Source organism: Ascaphus truei, chromosome 21 (assembly GCF_040206685.1).
Source record: "Ascaphus truei isolate aAscTru1 chromosome 21, aAscTru1.hap1, whole genome shotgun sequence".
Taxonomy (NCBI): Eukaryota; Metazoa; Chordata; class Amphibia; order Anura; family Ascaphidae; genus Ascaphus; species Ascaphus truei.
Window position 1 is genome coordinate 28686661 of NC_134503.1, and position 22717 is coordinate 28709377.

Sequence of the window (22717 nt, forward strand, 5' to 3'; positions counted from 1 at the left end):
AGGGCGCAGGTAGCAGCTCCGCAGGTTTAAATGTCTCTGTCACGCGGGCCAGTACGGAGCCGCAAGGGATGACGTCACGGCTTCCTACTGGCTCACGTGATGCAGGACGTTTAAGCTGCCATTATGTTAGCCACAAACAGCCAAGCTGGATCTGCTACCGGCGCCCCCTTACAGCGGTAAGTATCTCGGGATGCAGGGGGTCCACGGAGCCCAAATGAACGCGGTTCAGCTCCGGAGACCCCCTGCATCAACCAAATTTAAAAGGAAAGCAGGATTGCTGCTTTAACTTCAACACGTGCAGTATTTGTTTATTATTTTGAAATGTAGCCCCTTGAACGTACGGTATATAGTATTGAGAGGATTATAAGAGTGTATCATGCTGGTGCATTGAAGCCCCTAACTCTTGACTATTTTACTTCCTTTCTCACACGAGGAAGAATTATATTAACTTCAATAAAATAAATGTACACTTCTTCTGAATACATTCCATTGGCTTGTGAATGGAAGTATTGTATTAATATGGTTCAGCTGGGACTCCCATGCGGTCAAATGTTTGAGAAACGTCTTCACTAAAACAAAGAACTGCTTCAGTCCCAACCTTGTGTGTTTCTTCTTGTAACCTTAATCATTTTTTCCACTTTGCTGGTTCCCAGGGTCCACTGTCTCCCCTAGGACCAGAACCCCAGGGCATGTTACTGGAGCACGAAGGGTTGGATGGCCAGCTCTGTTTCATTTGGACAGAACATCAGTGTTTATCTCACATGATGCATTCATCAGGAGGAGATGAAAGCACAGGTCCGGCTCAGCATATTGACTCCTGCGCATCTCCGTTTCAGGGAGGGGCACGGTGTCATTCTGAGGCTTGCAACAGTTTTTCCTGTTGCAGTTGGGATTGGCTTATTGTGAGTGGCAGGCTGAAGCAGGGTGCTTGGAAATAACCTGTGGCATGTAAGCTATAAGAGCAAAAAGTAATTTAGTGATTGTACAAGTGGCTTACCTTCTGGCATGTTAATAGTCAAAAACATTGCATAACTGTGTGGCCAGAGGCATCAAATTATAGTAGACGCGCTTACAGTAGCTTATGTATTTGTTCTCTTAGAAGTACAGATGTAGCAGGTTTCATTGTTCTCTCTTTTGGGGTCTGTTGGAGGGGGGGGGGGAGGGGGAGGTACACGGTACTGCAGTGTTCTGCAGCAATATTACCATTAAATCGTATGGAAACTCTGGGCTTCTCTGATGTGTACCTCAGCACGTTGGGTTATCTGTCAGAACAAAGAAGCCATCTGTGCACTGCTTTAATATTTTATATGTTTTGGTCTATTTTATGTACAATATGTTCCACCTGTTCTGTGCTACTTAAAAAAGCCATAGGGGCTTATTCTCGTAGCTCCGAAGTTGTCAGTGTCAAACCGCGCAGTTTGTCATGTTCAGAAGGAGCAGAATGAAATGTAAGAAAAAAAGCCTATTCTCTGTTGCACATCGCCTCTTCTAACCGCGCCTATAACAAGGGACAACCCCCCCGGCCTGTACCTGCTTTAGAAGTGGAGTGACCTGAGGTGGTGCTAACTCCATCCCCACTCTGACTTATGGGGTAAGCAAGAAGGGCTTACAGAATAGCAAAGTATGCCAATCCCATCGGAAAGGGCACTGTACAAGCGGATGGGCACACTTCGGAGCTACGAGAATATGACTTAATACAATCTGATGAAGCATCTATACACTCGAGTATGTAGATGTCTCCAGAATAAGAGGAGTATTTATCTTGTCCATCTAGTCTCATGCGTTGTATTTAGAGCATGGCCGGCTGCAGCGCCACGGCTGCCTGGTCTTAGTGCACAGTATAGGTTGGACACCTCACTTTTAGAGAGATACTACAGCATTGATACTAGCAGAATAGATATCCCAACGCTGCCTTCCGCCTCAGTATAAACACCTTCAAATCTGCTCTTGAAAAAGAAACATAGCGAAGAAAATAACTCCGCCGGAAGAATGGCCTTTTGGACGTCCTCGAGTGTCTGTAGCATTATCTGGCAAAGAAGGGTGGGTCACTGTGTTGGTCCTTTCTTCCAAGTAGTAACAAAGGAGGGGGAAGGTGGTATGATCCCTTATATTGGACCTGGGGTTACCCGATGAAAGACCCCGAGAGGTTGGAAAGCTTGAAACATCTCAACTACTTGTTGGTCCAATAAAAGGAATCGTACCCCCTACTCCCTCTCCCTCCTGTGTTACTACATGGAACATTATCTGTAATAATAAAATAACTGCTGAAAGGAAAATAAATATAGACCGAGCTCCAGTGCCTACTGTAGACAACCTTGGATGTTAATGTTCATTTCTAGTTACGCGTTCCTGCAATTCCTACTGCGGAAAACAGACGGTCAGCAAAAGCTGTAAAACAAACAAACAAAAGGAAGCTTTGTGGATTGGATCTGGGTCTAAGTTGACTTCTTTCTGTTGATGTTCTAATTTTGAAGTCGTTAAGTGGACGGCGGGTGGAAGGGTGTTTTTAGTAATGCTTTGGGGCTAAGGAAATGGAAACAAATGACTATTGCGAAATCAGAAATCACTGCTTGCTGCAAAGGAAAGGTTTGAGTTAAGTTTGTGGTTGAAGACACTAAGCCATGTTCCAAGCGTGTCTCTCTCAACAAAGCATTTCATCATTCCTTGCATGGAGCGACTTACCAGTAATCCCGATCACAGAGACGGCTTTGCTTTTGTGTCTGCCTTTCTCGGCCACAAGGGAGATACTGTATTCTTTGCCAGGCTCCAGCTCAGTCAGTACATAAGAGTTGGCATTTCCCAGGACTTGGATGTCTTTCACCGAGCCGGTGCTTGTGGTATAGGTGAGTCGGTAGCGATCCAACTTAGCCACGGGTATTTTCCATCGCAGGTTAATGGTGGTTTCAGTGGCTCCGGTGATCTCCAAATCCTTGGGCGCATCCAGGTCTGAAAGAAACAATGTTAGCTTGGTTAACGTTGACTCCATCAGGTTTTCATTCACAATTACAATAGAAAGTGGTCATATCTCAGGAGTGGCTTCTGTTCTCTTACCAGTTGCAGCATTGATTGTAGCTGGGGAACTTTCTTTGTCCTGTTTAACTGCAGTCAATCCTATGCCATACTCTGTCCCTGGCCTCAAACCTAGATAGAGATGTACAGGCATGTTACATACATAAAGCTTAGACATTGGAAATACTTTATCGTCCAGCTTGGAAGGCTAGATAACATACCAGGGCAGGAGTGGTCAACTCCAGTCCTCAAGAGCCACCAACAGGTCAGGTGTTGAGGCTATCCCTGTTTTAGCACAGGTGGCTCAATCAGTGGCGCAGTCGTTGGCTGAGCCACTGATTGAGCCACCAGTGCTGAAGCAGGGATATCCTAAAACCTGACCTGTTGGTGGCCTTTGTGGACTGGAGTTGGCCACTCCTGCATGAAGGTGTCCCGTTGGGGTATGCCAATTGTAAAAGTGGCTTTGATGTGACGTAATGAATCTGACCTGTGAGAGTGGCTTTGGTTGTAGCCTGGTTACTCCTGGGTACTGTCATTTCCTCATGATCACCCCCAGAGAGGGGTGCAAACTTAATTCTGTAGTATTCAACTTTGGCTTGGCTGTTTTTCCAGTCCAAAGTGATGCTGTTGTCTGTCTGTGAAACCTTTCTCAGGTTTTTGGGGGTGTCCAGATCTTTTTGGGGAGAAGAGGGTAACATACAGTTTATACACAACAGCAGTGAATGTAGCCTCTACCAAGTTATACCAGGGGTGGCCAACTCCAGTCGTCATGGGCCACCAACAGGTCAGGTTTTAAGGATATCCCTGCTTCAGCACAGGTTGAGCCACTGATTGAGCCACCTGTGCAGAAGCAGAGAAATCCGTAAAACCTGACCTGTTGGTGGCCCATGAGGAGTGGAGTTGCCCAACCCTGAGTTATACTGTCTAATAATGGTACCAATATGTAAGTTCTGACGCTAATGCTGTGGACTAGTTCACGCAATGTTTAACAAATTAACTTACAATCTATATCATTGCGTGTCTAGTTTTTCTCCATGTACTGTGCTGAGAATACTGACCGGGGCATATAAACATTATTTTATTAAGCAGCATAAGATGAAGGTTAAATGGACTTTTTTGGTCTGTATAATAGAGTGTGTCTATTTTCTGTATAAAGAAAGGGCACTTTATAATGTATTAGTAGAAGAATAAACATTTGCATTACAGCTAATAATTTATTATCAGAGAACCCGTGGCTGTCTACCTTGGCGTACGGAGGTGGAGTTACAGAATTGAAAGTAGCTTGTGGTCATAAATAGAAGAAGAAAGCTAAAATGTTGCCTAGTTGATGAACGTGTATTACTAAGATAATGGCCAACCGTTGGCTTGCAAGACCCCTTATGGTACTCCTACAAAGTGCTGGCGGGGAGTAGACTACCTAGTAATTGTTACTGCTGTTGGAGTATTGTGTGACACTACCAGTGGTTTGCTTTGAGGAGCCTAGGGTTGGATATCAAGCTACTGCAACATTATGAAGTACTTTCATGAAGAACTACCACGAGGAGGAAATCAGAGATATCACACATTATAAAACTATAGAAATACTTCACCCATACAAAAGATGCGATGAAGATTCAGCACTCCAAAATAGGTGTTCAAAGGCCAACAATCTTTGTATTGAGACAATCCAACGTAATGGTCCAAATATGGGAACTTCATCAGGGTTACGTACAGTCAAGAGTGATGTTGAAATATAAATACATACAGCATGGGGGTGAGGTGGGGGGTAGGAAGGGGACATGTATATAGCCCTGATGAATGTACCATAGTTGGACCAAGACGTTGGATTGTCTTGATACAAAGAGTGTTTGCTTTTGAACACCTATTTTGGAGTGCCGAGTGTCCTCCATCGCATCTGGTGTGTGGGTGAAGTGTTTCTATATTTATTTTCTATGACCTGTGCCTTTTTGAGATGCGCCTACTTTATATATCTACGACACATTATTAAACGAACCAGAGCAGGTTGTAGATTCTCTTACATACCTGTTGTGAAAGTCTCGGACACAGGTGAGCTTGTCATTTCTCCACGGCGAGATATGAGCGTCACTTCATACTCAGTGTCCGGCTTCAGATTACTCATGGAATACTGGTTCTCATCTTCAGAGAGTTCCACCGTGGTTCTCGGGTCGCTTCCTGTTCCATAGGACAGGGAAACGCCATCAATTTCAGCCAGGGGCTTAAACCAGGTTATTAAAGCGGAGGAGTCGGTAACATCTTTCACCTCGACTTGACTGGGAGCGTCCAACCCTGGAACAAAGAGCAAAGACGGATCTCAGAGAGGGTTGGGAGGTCACATTGGCCAAAGTGCCCGCCTGCCTGGGAATGAAGGTGTAATAAAGAATATGATTATTTGGTGCTAACTAAGCCTTCAGTAGATCCGTGGTCACTTTGTACAATGTCCCATGGCTAGTTTTGCTGAATAAGCTCGTGATACAGTAAATGTCCAGGACAAGTCACATTCCTGTTTCATGAGCTGTTGTGTTACTGGAATGGGGTGGGAGTAGAGGCTGCAGAGCGCCATGGTTCCCATGGTTCATTTGCTGCCTTTTACTAAATGTCAAAAGTGAAAGCAAAAGCAGCATTTCCCATAGGGTTATGCAAATAAAAAGATCACGCTGTGAGCACATTCACATCTCAGACAGGTCTGCAACCCTGCCTTTCCCCATTATCTCTTAGCATACTTCCACTGCAGCCAGGGATTCTGGGAAATGACACGCAAATGAGCACAACTTTGTTTCAAATCCATTTTTAACATGGAACCCCTATAAGCTTACGCCTGTCATATTACACAGCCTGGGTTACAGAAGTGCAGAGCCAGTAACCCTACTCACAGACAGCCTCTTTAATCTTTTGGGGCTCACCAGTGTGAGGCTGGTTATACTGGCCCTGCAATGTGACGCTGGGATAGTCTGAGATATCAATGTGCTCTTAAGTGGTATTTGCTGAACGGCGGAAGGTTCTTGTCACTTTATTTACCCGCCCTAGCCCCAGGATCGTGTAACTTCGGTCCTATGTTTCCTGTGAGGTCAAAACAAAATAAAAAGAGAAGGTGCAGGGATAGAGAGTGGGGGGACAGGAGACAATGTACGTGTGGCCGATCTAGAGTTAAGAACGAGGACAAAATGTGAAAACAATGATAGAACGTAGATGAATAATAACATGAAGTGTGTGTTGTGTCTGTGTGTGTCTGTGTGTGTGTAGTGTGTGTCTGTGTGTGTGTGTATATTTGTGTGTGTGTATCTGTGCATGTGTGTCTGTGTGTATCTTTGTGTGTGTGTGTGTGTGTGCATGTATGTGTGTTTCTGTGTGTGTGTGTGTGTGTGTGTGTGTGTGTGTGTGTGTGTGTGTGTGTGTGTGTGTGTGTGTGTGTGTGTGTGTGTGTGCGTGCCTGTGTCTGTGTCTATGTGTGCCTGTGTGTGTGTGTGTATGATTTTACCTAGGAATGTCCTGATTTGTTGGTGCATGAGAAACCTTCTGTTTCTCCACATTTATCTACTTCAGACCTGTAAAGTCCGGTGTATGCCTGGGTGTGTGCGTGCCGGTGTATGCCTGTGTGTGTGTGTGTGTGTGTGTGTGTGTGTGTGTGTGTGTGTGTGTGTGTGTGTGTGTGTGTGTGTGTGGGCCGGTGTATGCCTGTGTGTGTGTGTGTGTGTGTGGGCCGCTGTATGCCTGTGTGTGTGTGCTGGTGTGTGTGTGCCTGGGTATGGCTGTAAAGTCCTGTGTGCCGGTGTTTGTGTGTGTGTGTGTGGGCCGGTGTATGCCTGTGTGTGTGCTGGTGTGTGTGTGCCTGTTATGGCTGTAAAGTCCTGTGTGCCGGTGTTTGTGTGTGTGTGTGTGGGCCGGTGTATGCCTGTGTGTGTGTGTGTGTGGGCCGGTGTATGCCTGTGTGTGTGTGCTGGTGTGTGTGTGCCTGTGTATGGCTGTAAAGTCCTGTGTGCCGGTGTTTGTGTGTGTGTGTGTGGGCCGGTGTATGCCTGTGTGTGTGTGAGTGTGGGCCGGTGTATGCCTGTGTGTGTGCTGGTGTGTGTGTGCCTGTGTATGGCTGTAAAGTCCTGTGTGCCGGTGTTTGTGTGTGTGTGTGTGGGCCGGTGTATGCCTGTGTGTGTGTGAGTGTGGGCCGGTGTATGCCTGTGTGTGTGTGTGTGTGTGTGGGCCGGTGTATGCCTGTGTGTGTGTGTGTGTGTGTGTGGGCCGGTGTGTGCCTGTGTGTGTGTGCTGGTGTGTGTGCCTGTGTATGGCTGTAAAGTCCTGTGTGCCGGTGTTTGTGTGTGTGTGTGTGGGCCGGTGTGTGCCTGTGTGTGTGTGCTGGTGTGTGTGTGTGCCTGGGTATGGCTGTAAAGTCCTGTGTGCCGGTGTTTGGGGAATTGAAGTGAGGGGTGTAGAAATACATTGCCATAAAACGTGATTGATTTTCCCGCCCACCTCTGCTCTGACTGAGGGTCCTACAGAGCTAGTGATTTATAGCACTCATATTTATTCACACGTTATGGCAAGCATGGGGGGCGGACGGGGCTGGGGGGGGGGGGGGGCAGACACTTTGGTGTTTGGTCTGTTTAAAAGGAATGTGGCTGGATCCAGAGAGAAAGAGGTTGTGATTGATATTTTTACATTGTGTGACCAGACAGCTGGCCTGACTTGTATAATTCATCACCCCCAGTATATTGGAGACTATACTCATGTGCTTCCCATTCAGGCCTAAGCTTGTAACACTGAACTCTTTGTTACTGGTGGGTAGATCTGATGTAGGAAGGGAGATGTCTGGGGTTATGTCAGAACATTCTCAGCTCTTCCTTTCCATCTACAGGGGTTCATAACTCCAGTCCAGAAGCCTCCCCCCTCCCCCCCAACAAGCCAGGTTTTCAGGATATCCCAGCTTCAGCACAGGAGCCACCTGTGCTGAAGCAATGATATCCTGAAAACCTGTTCAGTTGCGGGGCTTGAGGACTGGAGTTCAGCCCCCTGTACTACATTGTAAATCTAAAGGTTTACCTTGAGAACCTGTCTCAGCTTACAATGGCCTATATTACTAAATGGTGCTCTGCAATAAGACACCTGGAGCGAGAAGACGCCTTCTCACATATTCATTTGGGCTGAAGGAGTAGTAGGGGTGATGTCTGATGTCCCTGCTTTTGAATTTTATTTCCCAGTATCCATTCTACTTGTGACCTTAAGCAAGTCTTTTTACCTCCTTGTGACCTTGAGCAAGTAATTTTATCTCCTTGTGCTTCAGGCACCAAAATTAGATTGTAAGCTCTACAGGACAGGGACTAATTGTTCCTGCAATATACTATGTACAGCGCTGCAGGACATACTTGAAAACGAGAGGTAACTCTCAATGTATTACTTCCTGGTAAAATATTTTATAAATAAAATAAAATATAAGAAAAATAAATTAAAAGTCGCGTGTGCTGGAACTGGAAAATGTCTTATGGAATATCATAGCTTGGTAATATGGCCAAGGCACGTCATAGGCTTGGTAATATGGCCATGGCATATCATAGCTTGGTAATATGGCCATGGCATATCATAGCTTGGTAATATGGCAATGGTATATTGTAGGCTTGGTAATAATAAGGCCATGGCATGTCATAGCTTGGTAATATGGCCATGGCATATCATAGTTTGGTAATTTGGCCATGGCATATGATAGCTTGGTAATATGGCCATGGCACATCATATGCTTGGTAATATGGCCATGGCATATCATAGCTTGGTAATATGGCCATGGCATATCATAGCTTGGTAATATGGCCATGGCATATCATAGCTTGGTAATATGGCCATGGCATATCATAGCTTGGTAATATGGCCATGGCATATCATAGCTTGGTAATATGGCCAAGGCATATCATAGCTTGGTAATATGGCCATGGCATATCATAGCTTGGTAATATGGCCATGGCATATCATAGCTTGGTAATATGGCCAAGGCACATCATAGGCTTGGTAATATGGCCAAGGCATATCATAGGCTTGGTAATATGGCCATGGCATATCATAGCTTGGTAATATGGCCAAGGCATATCATAGCTTGGTAATATGGCCATGGTATAGCATAGTTTCATAAATACGATCCTATATATCCTGTTTCTAAACCTGTAACTGCTTACTTGTGGTGGTGATTCTGGACAAGCCTGGCCCTATAGTATTGTTTTTAACAGCATGGATGGACACTTCATAGGTCTCTCCTGGCGCCAGTCCTGTTTGCACAAAGGAGGTGATCGGTCTTTTCAAGCTGGTGCTTATCTCTCCATTGTCTTCTTTCTGCAATAGACATCATTGGGCCAGTTTTACATTTTATAACAAATATTATTTTTCATGCACGCTGGACATTTATGCCGGAATTAAACATGGAAGATTTCATTCCAACATAAACCGGCGACACTGTAGATTTTGTATTACATTGCTTTTTAAAATACACATTTGCGAACCAATTATATTTACATTAGAATAATTAGGGAACCAATACATTTAGTCCAAGAAATGTATCTTGGAAGGCGAGTAGAACGTGGGTAGAATGTAGAGTAAGATAAATATGAAATCCAAGATGGAGTCTGGCTTAATATGTAAAGATATTAGCAATAATGCTTTTATTACCTTTACTACTATTTTAATACCTTGTGTGAGTGCAAATAATGGGGATCTTTTGTGACCCCTTTGGGGATCATTATTGCTAATACAGCGACTTTCTCCCTGTATGCACCTCCAAGTGTCTTTATGACACACTGGTCAAAATATCCATACATTTGAAATTAAGGCTGAGCGGTCAGGTTTTCTGTATATAGTATTAATATTTAAAGACAAGGATTTTGAAAGTAAGTACTTGAAGATATCAAAGCTGATATATTGTATTGAGAGATATGTCGGTAAAACTAAGGAGACTACATTTTGACGTGGCGGTTGCATTCTGAATTAGACATACAATCCAGAAATGAAACAAGACAACGAAAGAATAGCTGAAAGAAATACGTGTGGGTGGGAAAGGAATCCTCGTTACTCACCGTGTTCCTGAAAATAAGTTGCCAGGTATCAAACGAGATGTCTAAAGGCTCCCACTCCACCTCAACAAATGTTTCCTTCACAGACTTGAACCTCAAGTCATCAGTAGTGGGCAGGTCTGTCAAAAGGAATAAAGATTTCTTGCTCGATGAACTGTATGCTTCAGGACACAATTACACTGCAGCAGTAAGATACAGCGCAACATATCTTGAGGAAAGACCTGATGTTCTTCTAGCAAATTGATTTAGTATAATATTATATAGAAAGATGCAGGTATGTGTGCATCAATGAGGTTTGAATTGCACTGCATCTGGTTCATATTACTAGGAATTTTAAAGTCAAGAGAGTTGGACGCCTCTCAGTGTGTCTCTATGCAAACAATTTGCCAAATGCATCGGTTAAAGCAAATCGCCATAACACCGCAACGTCTTCAAGCCATACTTAATTAAAGCGAAGGCCAGTTCCTTCGTTGTATGCTGTGATTTATGCACAGCTTCACAATATATTATTCACCCCATGGGAAATGAATATGCAAAGAAGGAAAAGACATGGAGCATCTGTGAGCAAGATGTGGGGAATAGAAGCGACAAGGCCGGGCTTCCAAATAGAGTTTTCCGACGGGACTGGAGTCAAGGTTTCACTTACGTGTTGAAACTCTGGCACTAACTGGAATGCTCTTCTGGTTTTTCAAGATGGCATAGACCCGAACAAAGTACTCCACACCAGGCTCAAGTTCATTGATAGTGGCAGCCGTTTGTTCCCCTGGGACTCTGAAATTCAGCTCAAGGCCTCCAGGGCTGGTGGGAACATATGTGACAAGATATTCGGTGACTTTGATTTTGTTGACCCATTCGAGGTTCATGGTTTTGGTGGTCACATCTGTCACCTTTAAGTCCTTCGGTGGGGAAACTGATGAGAAAATGCAAACGTTAAGGCATTGCGATTAAAATATTAATGTTTCCTTCCTTTACCCCGCAGCGTATTGCAAGTGTATCTTTGATCAGGTTACTGAAAGATTACTTGAGAACAATCTCAATCATGAAGCATCTTGAAGGTGGAGGAAAGATCCTTCAGTTGGGTAACAAGGCAACTGGCTAAATTGTAAAGTGTTAAGAGATCAATGTTTATAAAATAGCATGTATTCACAGGAGCATTATGTTCTGAAGGCTCTCAGCAGTTGAGTAATGTACTGTCACATTAAACATTGCATGTCACGTACATTCTACGGTTAGTAGTAATTCATCAGCACTGTTACTGCATAGTCAACTAGGGTTCACTTCCCAGGTGCTCAAGCTTTCTGTCATCACCATCTTTTATGGAATGTGGCGAGGAGAGGAACCGTCAGACGTTCCAATCAATAAACCGCAAGAGCTTGGTGTGAAATGGCTGCTTCTCAGTTTGGCGTGGAGCATGGCTATTACTTACAGAAGACAACCATGACCTAATTAATAAAATCTTGTTTCGAGAGGCAAAGATGGGAGAAGTGAGAAGGAATTGCCTTTTTAGCACGCAAAAAAGTCTCGGTTAATCCTGTTTTCCCAAATGCAATGGAGAAGGAGTTGATGTTTTCTTCATGCTTATCATCTATTAGTGTTCTTTTAATACAGTGTCAGTGGTATGACATTCGGTAAAAAGTAGACCACCCAGGACTACATTTCAATGGGCCACATTACCATTTTACATCTGCTGTCTCATTATGTAGGCTGGACATTTACGATGTACAGTGCAATAGACAATGTTGATATTTCTGCAACACCGTTCCAGGACTGATGTTGTGATTGTATGAATTTAAAGGGGGGTATGCTGCACTCCACAATAATAAATGAAAGTATACAGTTTACCAGTGCTGCTGGTTCAAGGAAGTACCTGTCAGGTATGTTCCAAAGCAATACTCGGGAAAGAAGGATCCAACGCTCCACGGTTTTTAATTAAAGTTAATTTATTGTGCCACACAACGTTTCGACCAATAGGTCTTTCTCAAGTGACTAGTCACTTGAGAAAGACCTATTGGTCGAAACGTTGTGTGGCACAATAAATTAACTTTAATTAAAAAACCGTGGAGCGTTGGGTCCTTCTTTCCTGAGTGATTGTATGAAAGCATGGTTGGCCTCAGTATTTGTAAATCCAACCTTTGTAGGTCAGAGAGTTGCAGTAATGGCTCATTTTCCTAACATGTAAAGGCAGAGCGGTGGTGTGCTACCTAAGTACTTACCTTCTGAGCAGTATTCTCCAATAAAGCCATCATCGCAGACGCATTGTCCATCAACGCATTGGCCTTGGTTATTGCAGTTGTTGAGGCAGCTTAGTTCAGCACAGTTGTCCCCTGTGAATCCCTCATCGCAGACACACTGCCCATTGACGCATTGTCCTCTGTTGCTACAGTCATCAGGGCAGCGCAAGTCACTGCAGTCATCACCCACAAATACATTGTCACACACGCACTGCCCATTAACACACCGTCCTCTGTTGTTACAATCATTGGGGCATTTTAAATCAGAGCAATCTTCGCCTATATATGCCTCATCACACACACACTGACCATTAACGCAGCGTCCCTTATTATTACAATCGTTGGGACACCTTAGCTCACTACAGTCCGAGCCCATGAATCCCTCGTCACACACGCACTGCCCATTGACACAGCGTCCTTTGTTGTCACAATCGTTGGGGCATCTCAGCTCACTACAGTCAGACCCCACGTATTCATTTTCACACACACACTTCCCATTGACACAGCGTCCTCTGTTGTTACAGTCGTTGGGGCATCGGAGGTCCCCACAGTCTTCTCCCCTGTAGCCTTCCTTGCACACGCACTTTCCATTCACGCAGCGCCCGTTGTTATTGCAATTATTTGGACAGCTCAGTTCACTGCAGTCGTCTCCAGCGAAGCCGCTATCACACACACAAACCCCATTCACACAGCGACCACGGCCGTTGCAGTTGTTGGGGCAAGCAATTTCACCACAGTCCTCTCCGGTGAAACCCTCCTCGCAGTAGCACACTCCATTTACACAACGGCCACGGTCGTAGCAGTCATTAGGACAGATCAACTCACTGCAATCTTCTCCTGTGTAACCTTCATCACATACACACTCATTATCCACACATCGTCCACGCTTGTTGCAGTTGTTTGGGCAGAGGGACTCACTGCAGTCCTCTCCAATAAAGTTCTCATCGCACACACACCGTCCATTCACACAGTTTCCATGTTCACCGCAAGGCAGCGGGCACACCTCTTCACTGCAGTCTTCTCCACTGTAGCCGTCAAAGCAAACACAGACTCCATTGACACACTTTCCCTGATCATTGCAGTCATCGGGGCAGGTCAATTCACTGCAATCCTCCCCAGTGAAGCCCTGGTCACAGACACATCTTCCATTCACACAGCGGCCCCTATCATTGCAGTTCCCCGGGCAGTCTGCTTCGGTGCAGTTTGGTCCTTTCCATCCTGGCTCACAAACGCAGCCACAGGTCTCTGTACTGTAATTCCCACGTCCATTGCAGTAGGGTTTTGTGTCCACTAAACCTGTGGCAATCAATGAGACATCGTTACCAATACAGCGGGTGCATAGAGTTGGTAGAACACATTACACAATGCCTACAGAATTTGGGTCATGTTCTGCATTCACATGGCAGACCCGGCTACATAATTAATTCAAGGATCTGACACATGAGCTGCTGTGGAAAACTCTTCAAGATATTTGACCTTTTTTGTTTAAAGACAGATAATAAGTCAGATATTTAGTCTTTTTTTGCTTGAAAAGTTATTAAAGATACAATATTGAAGCAGGGGGTCTCCAGAGCTGAACCTCATTCATTACAGTTCTCGGAACCCCCTGCTTCCGGAAGTACTTACCTCAGGAGGGGGTGCCGGTAGGTAGCCATTCAAGGGCTCACATTATAGCAGATGTCAATGTTCCCAGGCCACACGGGCCAATAGGAAGCTGTGACCTCATCCAGTACGGCTTCCTATTGGCCCATGTGACCGGGGGCTTTAAACTACAGAGAGATACCGGCACCCCCTTCGGAGGTAAGTATCTCTGGAAGCAGGGGGTCCCCAGAGCTGAAATGAATGGGGTTCCACTCCAGAGACCCACTGCTAAAATCCTGTGTTAACATTTTTTAAAAGAAAGAAAAGAAAAAAAAACCTTAGATTGCTGCTTTAAAAAGTTGTTCTATTGTATTATTTTTTTTAACTTGTTCACATGTACGGATTGGCCCACTTACATCTACAGTAAGGGGGGGGGGGGGGGGATACAGTACTTGTCAAGAACCAATGGAAAAACATTCTAAACTACAAACACGCTTTTAGTTGTCTGTTAGACCACATGTGTCAGACTTAAATTCTAAGAAAGGCCCAATCTTGTTCAAACACAGTATGCTTCACAATGATCGTTTCACTTCCTGATAGTCTAGGAATGAGTATTAAAGCTGACACATTGCACTTTTTCCATCACTTGAGGTTGCTCAGTTTGCATCTAAAGCTTTATTTAAGCCTTTAGCAGCTGCCAATATCTGACATATAATTGGAGGTGTTACAGTGTGAAGGGAATAACTTCTCCCCACAAGTAAATGAACACACTGTAGTCTATAAGGATACTCAATATCATTTTACACTTCAATCTCCCGACTGAGTGATTGTTTTTGATGAGCTTCTCAATACTGCCTATACCCCGTCTGTGACCAGAATTGCCAGTCCTGTGGCGGCAGCCTGACCTCGGAACCCTGCACACAGATTCACTTTCTTGTGTTCGCTGGGTTCAAATAGATCACCGCTCATTGAAAATTCACTGACACATATGGTGCAAAGATGCATTGAGCGTACGTAACAAAAACGGCACAGAAGAAAAGGATTCCCCACTTGGATTAACCCTGCGTACAGATGCAGCTACGAGTATTCTAACACTGCTTTGAAAAATCTGGGGCAATCTCTCCAGTAATGCTGCAACATTTCTCTGACATTTCTGCAGAAAGACTAATGGCCCATCGGATTAACACAGCAGGGATCCCTGGTCAGTTTGAATGGGACTGCCGGGGACCACCGCTGTGTTAATCCAATGGGCCATTAGTCTGTCTGCAGAAATGTTGCAGCATTACAGGGTATTGCCCCAGATTTTCCAAGGCAAGTGTTAAAATACTCGTGGCTGCACCTGTAGGTTTCATGCCTCAATTTTGACGTAGTTGAAGGGCCGGGCCACTTTAATCATTAAGCCGCTCTGCCAATTTAACGTTGAACTTGTTTGCAACTATGGCCACGATAATGAAAGAACGAGAATATACGGTGGTGGGAATGACACGCGGGACGCTGCCTTTTGTGGGCAAAGAGCTTCAATTTGACCTTACTCTGTACGGAGACTGTTGGAATCATTTTGTTCAGCGATGATATTCAGCACATGGTTACACGCATATAAGGGAAAGCTGTGTTTGGGGTTTCAGAACGGACATTCTTATGGTTTCTTACAAAGCCGGATGTTAAAAATACCATCTTAGAATTTATCTGATTTTCTCCCTTCAGGAAATATTTCTGAAGTCAAATTCTATGTATTTTCATTGCATCTTGTGTATATATAAATGGGCAAGGTGCCATCTCATAGCCTTGTGCTATTAATTACCGCTTGGTAGGATCTAGATGTTTGATATCGCCCTACTTTTAGTATGTAATATCCACTTTTTAGAGCTGCAAAATACAGTCTCTACGGCAAATCATTTTCAATAACAGCAGTGGATGCATTAATAATAGCATGTTCTTGTATAGCGCTGCTAGTTTTACGTAGCGCTTTACAGAGACATTTTGCAGGCACAGGTCCCTGCCCCGTGGAGCTTACAACCTATGTGTTTGGTACCTGAGGCACAGGGAGATAAAGTGACTTGCCCAAGGTCACAAGGAGCCAGGAATTGAACCAGGTTCCCTTGCTTCAAACTCAGGGCCAGTCAGTGTATTTACTCACTTAGCCACTCCTTCTCGCTACTATATTCCAACTATATTCCAACTATATTGCTATACCGTCCTGGTAGAGTCTTGTGACTTTGAATGCTTTATTGATGCAAAGATCTGCATTGGATACACTAATAAGCTGTTCCCCGGAGGGTATTGTGTACGTACCTTGTGCCGGCTGTGCGGTGGAACAGCATCCTGCTCCAGTAGAGCACTGCTCCCTAAGAGAGGACACCACCCCTTCCAAGTCCTCCAGCCTGCTCAGGAGGTCCTTGATATCCGGTGCCGCTGCGCAGCCGCACGCCCGGCGTGGAATGTTTATACGGTGCGTGAAAACAATCTGGTTTTCACCGTTTAGAGTGTGCTCCTGGTAGTTTTTCTCAATCTGAGTCTGGGGCTTCAGCTCATTTACTTCCCGACTGGTTGGGTCCAAATCGACGGAGCACAGGGAGCCCATGGGAACCTTAATGTTGTACACATGGTTGAAGACAACAGGCTGGTTATCCTCTGCCAAGGTGATGTTGAAACCGCTTTCTCTCTTCTGGCGGATCATTTTCCTTATAAGCCCACCATCCACCTGAGAACTCAGCAGAAACATGAGACAGGCAAATGCCTGTATGGGAGGCCCCATGGTGATGTCCAGTACAGCTATTTATCCTTGGGTCTTTGTCCTGCTGATGTGGCACTTTGCAGTAAGTTGTTAGTATTTTCTCCTCTTCCCCCTTTACTCTAGAAAATAAAGATGTTTTAAAAAGAAAGAAGAGAAATCAGGTTAACCAGAGCAGTATATTGCAGATCATCCCTAGAGCAAACAGATTCAACTGCAAATGGGTTCTCACTGTTTTCAGAAACGTTGTGGCACTGAGCTCTGTAATTGGTTATATCCTCTGCCATGGAGAGAGAGAAGAATCCAGCTCTCCTACCAGTGAGTGGAATCAAAAGGAATGCTGGATTCTTGTGTCTTCTACCCAACCCACATGAAAGATCCCCTCAGTCAATCCCGCACACCACCTGCGGCTACAGAGCAGGAGCATTGTGTGGTTTCTAAATGACCTCTGGCTGATGGAGATATACTGTGAAGGTGTCTACCCGCTTTCAGATGCCTCGCCCAGCTTCAGAGTAGTTATTTTTTTTAAGCCAACCCCAATGCTGTGTCTCAGCTTGCTCCTGGTCCGAGGATTATAAAGAGAATGGAGAAATGACCCCTGGCTTGACATACTGTATTGTTTTTGTAATCCCATCACCTGTCATTTGTGTTTCTTGGCCTAAATTGCAGCCGAGATGTCATGTGATTTGAAAGAAGCAGCTCATACTAGCATTCTACGCAGGTTCTCAGACGGCCTTTTGTTTTGCACCTGAGTAGCGTGCTGATGTCCGTCTGTTATCACCAGCAGTTTTCACCGTGCGGAACAATGAGACGGGCGCTTCCCTGTCTGGTATTTTATGATACTGGACTACACGTGTGGCTGACCTTTGACCCCTTTGTATGCATTATAAATAAGAACACAATTCGAGTACACGAGGGCTCTTTTCTCCAGGGCTTTAATGAGCCTCCTAATTCTTTCCTGCCATTGTTAGCATTCACTGAAGAATGAAAGAAAGCCGCACTCTACAGCAATTGACCTTGTTGGGACAAATCTGTTCTAAACAATTGTAAAGATAATTTTTCAACTTGGTCCGTAAAGGCATATAAGTTTGCCCATTGTATTATAATTAGGGTCGCCAGGTGGCTTCTCTGAGAATACTGGACAGAATGGTGAAAGGTGCAGCGTACTCGAGACACAAACACACCTCTATCCAGTCCATGCGGTTTCCTGCTCTCCTTGGCCCACTCTCAAGCTCCTGACACCTCCTGATTGCCTGAATTACCCAGCAGCAGCCAAATCAGGATGGAGGAAGCTGCCCAGCCCTTTAGCAACTGCCCTGCTCTGGGAAACCCTTCAGACCCCCAAGCCGGTAGGTGAATACATCTAGAGAGGTAATACCGGTATACACATACATGTCCAGTATTACCTCTCATTTTTTTACTGGACAGAGTCTCCAAATATAGGGTAGTCTTATAATAGTAATACCCCCGATTCTTGACTATGTCACATCTGGATGCAGCGATGTCACTCACGTAACGCTTGAAGTATAAGCTCTTATGCTGGAAATCAGATGAGGGTTAGGTGTTGCACTGCGTTCCCGTGTTAACTACCATTGACTTGAAATGCAGTTAACGTGGGATCATGGTGTGATAACTAAAGAAGTGCAAAACATTCCAAAATTCTTCTTATTTTGCCAGAATGGATTCCCGGCGAGCCAGTTGGCTGAACTTTTAAGGGCTAAAAGTTTCACAGAAATCACACACTTCCTCCATCAACTCGCTGTTTTGCCAATGAATAAGGGATTTGCCAGTGATTTTAATTTAAATTAACGATGCTAACACCTTGCCAGAGCCTGCACATGCTTTTCTCTCCAGCAAAAGTGCTTTGAACGGGAGTTAGCATCAATAAGTGAAATGTTTGGTAAGTTTTGACCGTTACTGAGCTCGGAACGATTGGCAAAGGGCCAACTTCGCATGGTTCGTCAACACGGACACAAAGTGGTAACTCCAGATATATAAAAAACATAAACAGACCTCTCTGGCGCTGAGGTACAGACAGGCACGATGGGGCTATGATGGTGAAAAGCTTGGATCTTTGAAATGACGTGACCTCAGGAGAAGGAGACAAAAATAACATACACACTACTATAGTGCATTATCCTGGGCTATAAACTGATAAGCAAGGTACTATATGCAAAGGCAAAGGGTTTAATACATTGGGGTGTCACACCCTCCTCCTCCATGGGTAAAAATTGGAAACCTACTCACATCAAGCGGCCAAGTCTCAAGCCTCAATGTGGACAATCTCACACGCAGAATGGACTTTCCCCGTCTGTGGATGGTGCTCCGGGGGAAAGTCCATTCTGCGTGTGAGATTGTCCACATTGAGGCTTGAGACCTAGCCACTTGATGTGAGTTGGTTTCCAATTTTTACCCACGGCGGAGGAGGGTGTGACACCAGTCACCAAGTTCATTACCCATCATTGTCATTTGCTGTGAGCACGTTGTGTGTGCTCACATGTGTATTTTTACTCATTTTTAATATGTATTAAATCCTTTGCCTTTGCATACCTTGCTTATCAGTTTATATCCCAGGATAATGCACTATAGTAGAGTGTATGTTATCCCCCCCCCGCCAGGCTAACTGAAGGACCCCCCCCCCCCGGCTATCTGAAGGTCCCTCAATCCCCCCGCCAGGCTAACTGAAGCCACCTCCCCCCCAGCCAACAGAAGATCCCCCCAGCCCAACAACAGGCCAACTGAAGCCTCCCCCGGACTCCCCTGGCTCACTTAACTTCCCCCAGCCCCCCCCCCCCACGGTCCAACTGAAGGCTCCTCCCCAGCCCAACCACGGGCCGACTGAAGGCCCGCCAGCCCAACAGTGGGCCGACTGAAGCCCCCCAGCTAATTGAAGCCGCCCTGGGCTAACTGAAGGTCCCATCGCACGCCAACTGGGACCAACGTTGGACCAAGAAGAATTTGTTTTGCACATTTTTGGTGAGAGAGACGAGAGAGACAGAGACACCTCGGCAAAGCAACTATCAAAAAAAGGACAAGTGCACGAATCATAACAGTAAAATAAAGAGATACTTCAACCAAACCAAATCAGCAGGAGCGAGCGCTGCAATGATGATAATCAAAAAGACTGTATTGAAACAACCAAATACAGCCAACATTTCACTCCCACTGTGGGACCATCTCTCCCTCTCCCTCTCCCTCTCCCTCTCCCTCTCCCTCTCCCTCTCTCTCTCTCTCTCTCTCTCTCCTCTCCCTCTCTCTCGGCACATATTTGTGTATATGTCAAACAAAAACAGACACTTTAAGGGGGAAGAGACTTTTAGACATGTTTATGTATGACTTTCAGGCTGTATCCGCTGAATGTACTTTGTGTATCTGATCCTATTTGGGGCCTTATCAGTGACTTTGGCGTGTTGACCCTCTGGTCCCCCCACAAAGTAGCTGCCATGTGATAGTGTGGGGCCCCTGGGACCCCCATGACGTAGTGAGGACAGGGTCTGACCGGCAGAAGAAGAGGAGAACTTCTGTTCCCATCGTCAGTCATGTCACAATCAGGTGATCGCTCCGGGAAGCAGATCACGTGATCGTGATGCGCGCCACGGGGGCTATGACGCTTTGGTGCCACGGGCCCTCCGGCACTCAAAGAGTTAATATGTGATCAGAAAACACAGTGAGCAAAGCAAAACTGTCAGTGCAATCATCAATTTATAATAATGTAAAATGTAATGTATAATGTATAATAATGTAATGTATAATGTAATGTATAATGTAATGTATAATATAATGTATAATGTATAATAATGTAATGTATAATAATGTATACAGTACTGTATAATGTCATGTATAACGTAATGTATAATAATGTAATGTATAATAATGTAATGTATAATAATGTATAATGTGATGTACAGTATAATAATGTATAATCTAATGTATAATACTGTATAATGTAATGTAATGTATAATAATGTAATGTATAATCTATAATGTGATGTATAATACTGTATAATGAAATGTGTAATAATGTATAATAATGTGTAATGTATAAGAATATATAATAATGTATAATAATGTGTAATGTAATGTATAATAATTGGGAAAGTGTCTCAGTAATTTTCAGAGCTAGGTTGGGAGACTATGAGACCTCAATATGCCATGTTCAGTTACGGCCATTGCCCCCAGTTTATCACATTATATATAGGGCAGTACACATGTCCAGAGCGACCTGTGCTGATAACTACCTTCAATACTGTACATGAAGTAAAGCATACATGTCCATGTTACTCTGTGCTACAACTGTGCTACCTTCCTCCTATTGACTTAATGCCGTGCACCACAAGCTTTTGGGGATCTCTCCTGCTCTTGTTTCCATGGTTTTACAGGAACCCGGGAGACCTCACACTGTGTTGTCAAGGAGAGAAGAGCCTCCGAGAGGCACAAGAGGGTCGCATGACCTAGAAGATGCTCATAAGGATTCATGCTAAATCTAATGGTCCAATAGTTGTGTTTTGGCGAGAGAGACCTCATGAGTTCGGCTAAGTAAAGCCGGGTTACACCAAGGCTCTGCCGGAGACAGTTTCGACAAAGAACACAATATAATTTCCAGTGTGTTGTGGCTGTGGGGGGTTGATTACATTATAAGCTATAACTTCCTGCTTTTCCTATGGGTATTCTGAGTATTCAGGACATGCACATGGATTTTTAATATCACTTGCCAATATATTTATATGAAGGATCTACCTTTACATAAGATGAAGACTGATTGGGGTAAAAGCGAGAGTGTTCCAAATTTACCCTGCTTCCTGCACAATGTCCCCTCCAGAGTAATGACCGTCACCAGAGTAATTACCAGAGTAATGACGAGAGTAATGACTAGAGTAATAACAAGAGTAATCACAAGAGTAATGAATGACAAGTGTAATGACATTTCAAGGTGTAGTATTTTTTTGCCCAGGTGCTTTCGGAAAGTAAGACAGATTTGCATGTAAATATTTGACCATCTGGCGTCCATAGATTTGCTGGAGTGGATAGAGTTGGCTGATACTCACCTTTTTGATGACATAGTGTTCCGATGGAAAGTCCCTGGGCGCCTCTTATCCCATGTACAGCGTTTTGGAGAAACTGTACAGAATCATTTTGTTGATTTGAGGAGCAGAGAGGATATATGCATTGCAAATGGAAGGGCATGATTCATGCCTTCTATCTATCATCTTACTATGCATTAAATATCTGTCTCTTAGTCTTTATATATAAATATATAGTTATCAAAACGACAGGCCCTCCATGAGTATAAAACGTGAAACTTTATTCCTCGACATTTCAGCTCCCAAAGGAGCTCTTGAAAAAGGACAAAACGTAGAGTAAAAAAGTCTGTTTCATGTTTTGTACTCAGAGTCTGTCGCTTTGATTTATACAACACACATATACTGTATATATCTGTCTATCTTCTCTATCTATCTATCTATCTATCTATCTATCTATCTATCTATCTATCTATCTATCTATCTATCTATCTATCTATCTATCTATCTTTCTCTCCCTCCAATATCGATCTATCTATCTATCCCTCCAATATCTATCTATCTATTATCTTTCTCACTCCCTCCCTCCCTCCAATCTCAATCTCTCTCTCAATCTCTCTCTCTCAATCTCTCTCTCTCTCTCTCTCTCTCTCTCTCTCTCTCTCTCTCTCTCTCTCTCTCTCTCTCTCTCTCTCTCTCTCTCCCCTCTCTTCCCTCTCCCCCCACACACAATATATATCTGTCTACCTGTCAGTCTAATCTCTTTCTAAATCTCCTAGCATGACCATTACCAGCCTGGATATAATGTACAGAGCCAGATCACGGGTATGGAGGCTCAGGTCATGCCAAGCATCAACACATCCCTTCCCCTCCCCCCCCCCCCCCCCCCGAGAGGGCAGTTCAAATCTTTAGTGGTCACCGTGACTGCCTTACATTTTTGGAAGAGGAGCTCTGCACACATTTCTTTAATCCATATAAAAGAGGAATTTCTGAAAAGGTGAGAATGATGTGTTAGAAGCGAGCCGTGAAAGGATCCGTGCAGAGGAACCAAACCAAACCGGGAGAGCACATTCATTTCCTTTCCACCAAGTCTTTTTCCATCTGCACTGC

General features: G+C 44.4%; 1 protein-coding gene across 6 annotated transcripts in view; it reads right to left on the reverse strand.

The window, feature by feature from the left end:
* Positions 1-22717, reverse strand: part of TNC (tenascin C) — a 65385-nt gene that overhangs the window by 30890 nt on the left and 11778 nt on the right. For all 6 annotated transcript variants that reach the window (XM_075579428.1, XM_075579430.1, XM_075579429.1 and 3 more), the window contains exons 2-10: positions 16151-16711; positions 12260-13573; positions 10693-10956; positions 10050-10165; positions 9159-9312; positions 5032-5295; positions 3497-3682; positions 3052-3141; positions 2683-2946 (exon numbers count right to left, since the gene is read on the reverse strand). In XM_075579428.1, coding sequence (XP_075435543.1) covers positions 2683-2946; positions 3052-3141; positions 3497-3682; positions 5032-5295; positions 9159-9312; positions 10050-10165; positions 10693-10956; positions 12260-13573; positions 16151-16613 — 3115 coding nt within the window. In that variant the 5' untranslated portion in view covers positions 16614-16711. The remainder of the gene's footprint in view (positions 1-2682; positions 2947-3051; positions 3142-3496; positions 3683-5031; positions 5296-9158; positions 9313-10049; positions 10166-10692; positions 10957-12259; positions 13574-16150; positions 16712-22717) is intronic.